The 6,632-nt window shown below is 38.2% G+C and overlaps 1 protein-coding gene across 1 annotated transcript in view; it reads left to right on the forward strand.

Annotated features, from left to right (window-relative positions):
* The window catches only part of LOC101308643, a 7,993-nt gene extending 4,283 nt beyond the window's left edge, over positions 1-3,710 (forward strand). The window contains exons 2-4 of the mRNA XM_004293090.1: positions 915-1,990; positions 2,652-3,327; positions 3,383-3,710. Coding sequence (XP_004293138.1) covers positions 915-1,990; positions 2,652-3,327; positions 3,383-3,710 — 2,080 coding nt within the window. The remainder of the gene's footprint in view (positions 1-914; positions 1,991-2,651; positions 3,328-3,382) is intronic.
* The last annotated feature ends 2,922 nt before the right edge of the window (positions 3,711-6,632 follow it).

Genomic DNA, 6,632 nt, shown 5'->3' on the forward strand with positions numbered 1-6,632 from the left:
TTTGAGAGAGGACCGACGGCGTTGTTTCAGACGGCGATTTCGAGCCAATTTCCGTCGCTGTTTTCTGGCGGCAGCATAACCTCTCTTCCCGTAGCAGAATTACGTAGTAAATGGAGCTAGATCGGCCTTTGGTTTGCTCTTCGGTTCCTACTCGGTTTGAATCTCTTCAATTCCTCTTTTCTTTATGTTTTTAGTTGAATTATAGGTCGTTTCTTGAATGCGCTTCGTTTGCATGTTGTTTCGAAAATTTCTGGATTTTTTGGACTTGTTACTGGGGGTAGTAATGTTTGGAATTAAATTCAGTTTATCCTCCTAATTTTTGATGTCAAAATCAATTCAGTCCTGCAACTTTTTTTAAAATCAGTTCGCCCCTTTAACTTTTTTTAAATTCAGTTTACCCCCTAATCTTTGATGTCAAAATCAGTTCAGTCTTGTAACTTTTTGTTAAAAACGGGTCCCCTTGTCAGTTTGGTGACGTCATATTTTAAGGGAAATTAAAAAATTGGACAAAACTGATGTGTTTACAAAAGTTGAAGAGGCGAACTGATTTTAAAAAAAGTTACAGGACTGAACTGATTTTACCACCAAATATTAGGGAGGTAAATTGAAATTTTTTCTAATGTTTGCGATCTATGTCTTGTTGTTGTTTTTAATGTTTTTGCTGTGCTTTTTTTTGTACTTCTAGCATATTACTTATGTTTTTCAGTCTGTTTTTGTAGAAATTGACATTTACTGGGGGTAGTAATATTATGATCTATGTGTTTTTGTTTTTTAATTGTGGTTAGTTGTTGTTTTCATTGCTTATTGTTTGTACTTCTAGCATATTACTTATGTTTTTTAATCTGTTTTTGTAGAAATTGACATTTACTGGGGGTAGTAACTTATGAACCTGTGTGTTTTTGTTTTTTTTGCAGGAGCATTGTTGGTTCTTTCTGTGTTCAATTTATTTTTCCTGGCAATGGCTTTGTCCTTCTCCTCAATGAGCTCATGAATTATTCAGACCTTATTCAATCCATCCGAAAACGATTTAAGTTTTCGTCCAATGATTCTTTTCACCTTGAGTATTCATCGCCTGCTTGTTCTGCCATCTATTTAGATAATGAATTTGATTTTAAGATGCTCTTCTGCTGTGCAAAAATTTATCATATGGATAATGTAGTAGTGACAGTAGTCAAGGATGTCGGGAAAAGTTGTTCATCAACTAGTGTAGTGGTTGATGATTGTGCTGAGATGATAGATGAGAATGACTATCTAGGTGATGCTTTTAAGGATGGACCTCAGAAGTATTTTTTGTCGGATGAATGGGGTTCATATTTGTCACATGCTGGGCAGAAGTTTGAGAGCATTGCAGACTTTAGAGATAAACTGAGGAAGTTTGCTGTTCAAAGTGGTTTCCATTATGTGCTATCTAGGAATGATTCAATTTACGTTAATGATGTTTGTGCAAACCATGATGTTGACCACTGTGGCTGGGAAGTGCTTAGATCTGTTGCTTCTATTAATCAGTGCTTTTACATTACGCGGTTTAATAATGTTCATACATGCAGAGGTATGATAAGGAATCGTTCTCATCGGCAATTAGGGTATAAAATTGTTAGGACCTGCATTGAGTCTACTGTCTATCTGAATCTTGGTTTGAAGCCCCGTGAGATCATGAGCAATTTCAAGTCCACTTATGGTTATGAAATTAGTTATAAGGTTGCTTCAAGAGCAAAAAAGAGGTGTGTGGAAAAGATGTATGGCTCGGAATGTGATTCGTTTTCTATGTTAAGCTGGTTTAGGGAAGCTGTGTTGGAGACTAATCCGGGTTCTTCAGTTGTTCTTGAAGTTGATGAGAGTACCGAGAGGTTTAAAAGGGTTTTTGTAGCTTATGCCGGCCAAATTCAGGGTTTCAAGTTCAGCCTACCTGTTTTATATGTTGATGGTGCCTTTGAAAAGAGCAAATATAAGGGGCAGATTCTTGCTGCAACTGGAAGAAATGGAAACAAAGGTACCTCCTGTTATTTTACTACCCCTAGTAATTGTTAGTAATTTTTCATGTTTTTAGTTGTACATGTTATGTTTTTGGAGTGGAACGCTCCCGTTAGCGATGCAGCGGCACGCTGCTTTTTATGTTTCTTCTATTTTGTTTGCCTTTCGTTTTGGAGCGGAACGCTAGCCCTAGTAATTTTGAAAATCTTCATGCTTCTGATTTTTTTTTTGTTAGTCTTTAGTTTTGGAAAGGAACACTCCCATTAGTTGTGCAGAAGCACGTTTTAATGTGTATTACGGCCTTTGGGGATATTGTTTTGCAAGTTTACTACACCCAGTAGAAGATTTCTAGGGTAGTAATCTCTATTTTAAACGTTACTACCCCCAGTAAACTTTATTATTTCGCATCTAAGTTGATTTTTAACTGTTTTAATGTGTATAATAGCCTTTGGAGATGCTGTTTTGCAGGTTTACTACCCCTAGTAGAAGCTTACTGGGGGTAGTCAATTATATTTTTTGCCGCTATATATTTTACTACCCCCCAATAATTTTTGAAATCTTCATTCTTCTGATTTGAATATGTTTTCTTATAGTTTTATGGTTTGTTAGACTTTCATTTTGGAGCGGAACACTCCCGTTACTACCCCTAGTAATTGTTTGTTTGTTTTTTTATTGTGCAGGTTTCTTCCCTTTAGCCTTGTGTTTTTGTGATTCAGAGACTGAAGAAAACTGGTTGTTTTTCTTCAAGCACTTGAAGGCTTTGTTGGAACCGCAAGGAAGGATTATCACATTCATTAGTGATCGTGGTGTTGGTTTGTTGAAAGCATTTGATCTCATTTTTCCTGGTAATCCTCATCTTTACTGTTATCATCATTTGCGATACAACCTTAGTCGAAAGTATAAGAACAAAGGAGGAGAAATTGTTGTTGCTGATGTGTTACAAAAATTCTTTAAAGTGGCTTATGCATCGACTGAGAAGTCTTTCTACTTTCATTTAAAAAATTTGACAGATGAGGGTGGTGCTGCTATTATTGATGAATTCATAAGGGAGATTCCATTGGAACATTGGTGCCGTGCTTTTTTTAAAGGTTGTCGGTATGGGATTATGACAAATGGTATTGCTGAATCCTTTAATAACTGGATTGTTGCTAAGCGTTCACTGCCCCCTTTCGCTATGTTAGATCAAACAAGAATGAAAGAAATGAAGATGATTTTAGAAATGAGTGTTGAGTCGAAATCTTGGACTACCAAGCTTACTCCTAAAATGGAGAAGAGGCTGAAAGAGCAGCTTGATAGGTCTCGTGTGTTCAGGGTGATTGCTTCCCATGAAAATGTTTATGAGGTTAGGAATGATAAGTACTCCTATTCAGTGGACCTCTCTACTCGTACTTGTTCATGTGTGAAATGGCAGATTAATTGCTTTCCCATGCGCTCATGCACTTGCTGCTATACAAGGTGCAAGACTTGATGTGTATGATTTCATTGATCCTTATTTTACTGCTGAATACTATAAGATGTGTTATAGCTTTCCTATTGCACCTCTGAGTAACGTGGATGCCTCTTGTTCTTCCACTGAGGACTTTATACTACCTCCTGTTAGAAAGAGACCGGCTGGGAGGCCTAAATCAAAGAGGATAGCATCTGCTGGTGAGAAGAAGCTGATTCGATGTGGTCGTTGTAATAAGATGGGCCATCATAACAAGAAGAGCTGTACGAAAGTTTTGAACATGTTGTTGTAGTTTCTTGTACATCCTTCTGGTTGTTAGTGGATGTTTGAAATTTGTTGTTTTTTGAACTATATTCAGATTTTTCTCTATTGTAAGGATTTTGGTTGAAGATTTTTGTGATGTTCATTATTGTGGAATTCTCTTGACAATATTATTATGTTCATCTGTCCCAACCATTAAAGTTCTAAGGGTCAGTAACTTTACACAGGATCTTTTTATTTATTTATTTTTTTTTTTTCTGTTCTTCCCTCCCAAGTAATAAACTTTATTGGGGTTAGTAATGTTTCCAAGTCGTCAGATTTACTTGTTCTGCAGTCTAACACATACTTTACTAGGGGTAGTAAAGTTTCCAGAACCTCAGTTTTTGTTGTTCTACACCCTACAACATACTTTACTAGGGGTAGTAATGTTTTCAAAGTATCAGATTTTGTTGTTCTGCACCCTAACACATACTTTACTGGGGGCAGTAAATTTTTCAGAGCATAAAAAAACACATTGTTGATGGTAGTAAACCGTTACTTTACTAGGTATTAAATTCCCTTAAATTTACATGAAAGTTTCAAAATAGAACTTAAAATTGGATCTCAGTCTTAGTTGTGATATCTGTCCACAATTCTAGCAAAAGTTACATAAATCATTTGTTTAATTTCGCAAACTCCTCTAACATCTTCTTCCTCATTTGGTTACCGCCTTCTTGGTTTGGATCTAACCCAGCACACATTGCCTCCATATAATGTAGAACAAATGGATCACAATCAGACCTGCCATAAATCAAAGGGCTAACTATGTTAATAACTTATTTTGACTGAGAAAATAAATCTGAATATTAATGTACATTACTACCCCCTCATTTATGCTGTTCTACCCCCCTAACAAAAATGGTAGTAAACTCTCAAAGCATCTGGTTATATAGTTATCAACCATAACAAACAATGATACATGTACAAGAAGAATATTCATGCATGTACAATGATAAAGTTTACTACCCCTAGTAAAGTTTTACTAGGGGTAGTAAAGTTGCCACACCGTTTCTACATTGCCATAAAACACATTGAAGCAGAGAAATATGAACCCAGACAACATTATTGGGGGTATAAACACAAATTTATGCTAGGGTTTCTTTTCACTTGAAAAAAAAAGAATTTAACGCGATGTAGTGGTGGCGATGGAGTGAAGCAGCGGCGGCGATGTACTGAAGCAGCGAAGCGGCGCGCGGGGATGGGTGCTGAGGTCTTGATGGAGTGAGGAGTGAGGCAGCGGCGTCGATGGATTGAAGAAGCGAAGCGGCGTCGATGGATTGAAGCAGCGAAGCGGCGTCGATAGAGTGAAGTGGTGAGAACTGTTGAGAAGGAATTGAATTCGGAGTGGGTTCGGTGGGAGAGGGTTGGAAGCGGTTATTAAGGCTGGGGTATAACTGTATTTTTACTAGGAAACATTGGTTTGGGCTGTGTAATTTGTTTTTGATTGGTTTGGGCTAGGAAAATGTACTATTTGTGCATTAGGGCTTTTTCCCTTTTTAAAATCTTGGCTAGACTAAATAATATTGGGCAATCTCAAAAGAGAGACTTTTCTTTTCTAAAAGCATATTTAATTAGTGTAGGGTTAGTTTGGTAAATTAAACCATGACACATGGCATGTAGAGAAAAAATTGTCCTTAATTGTCTTTAAGGTTAGTGTTTCAAATCTTTTTGGAGGATGTATATGTGATTTGCTATTTTTTAAAATCTTGGTTAGACTAAATAATATTGGGCAATGCTTAAGGAAAGCGCTGGACTACACAGGCGTTTTGTACGCCAAAGTGAGGCCAGCCACGTGGTAAAATATTGTCCACAAAATTTCAATTTTAAGGGCAAACAAGTAAATGTCTCATATTACTCCTGTCAGCAGTAAGTATTGCCCGTGAAAATTTAAGGGAGTTTAGGTCTCTCTTGTCGATCAGGACGGCGAAGGTGGAGTGGAGGTCGGAGGTCAGTTCGTCGAAGAAGATGACGATCGGGTCGACACGCAGCAAAGGAACTCATCGATGTCGATTCTGATCGAGATCCGCCGAAGCCGTTGTCGGACCCGTGCAAAATTGGCTCTGCAATACATGGCTGGGAGGATGGGCTCTGCAATCTGTTTGGAGGAGAGTGATAAGATTGTGAAAGAAAAACTGGTGAGGTGCTTGGATTGTTCAACCCTAGAGTGGAATCAGACCCTCAAATCTTATTTTGATTGAGGTTGTGGAGCTAATGTGACTGCCTGACTGGGATGGACGTTCCTCTACATTTCACAAAAAACAGAGAGTCCTCAAATCCAATCTCTCTGGGTTATTAGATTAGGGTAAATCAGGCAGTAAAAGTAGTAAATCAGGCAGTTTACTTTGCCCTTCCGTTAACTACTCCGTCAGGAGTACTGTACGACGCACGTACTGCGGGGGCGTTTGGTACGTGGGACTGGTTGGGATTGGACTAACTTACATAAGAAATTAAGACCAGTCCTGTGTTTGGGTGATAGAGGGACTCAATTAAATGAGCTTATGAAAGCCCCGTGTCCTCTCCACACCTTCTTACGGAGCGGCCCCAAAATTGGGGGGAGTACTCAAGCTCGCGGTAGAGAACGATCGAGAAGCGCTCATTACTCCAAGTGCCAAATTCATTGCCTCTCTCACTCCTCGTCTCACCACTGCTCCAGGTGCGAAATTCCTCCTCTCATTGCTTCGCCTCGCCAACTTCAGGTTCGATCTCCTCCTCTCCTCTCTTACTTTTTTTTTTCTCGATCTGGAATTGAGTAGAAGGTCGATTACCTACAAAATTGTTTATGGGTTGTATGTATTTGATTGATTGATTAATGATTCTTGGTCTGGGTAGCTTGATTTGCTAAGAATCGATCATTTTCATGCCTGGGTCTTCTTCTTTTTTCTTTTTTAATTAATTCTTTGTTTCTATGATTGGA

Source organism: Fragaria vesca, linkage group LG2 (genome assembly GCF_000184155.1).
Source record: "Fragaria vesca subsp. vesca linkage group LG2, FraVesHawaii_1.0, whole genome shotgun sequence".
In the NCBI taxonomy this organism is placed as follows: Eukaryota; Viridiplantae; Streptophyta; class Magnoliopsida; order Rosales; family Rosaceae; genus Fragaria; species Fragaria vesca.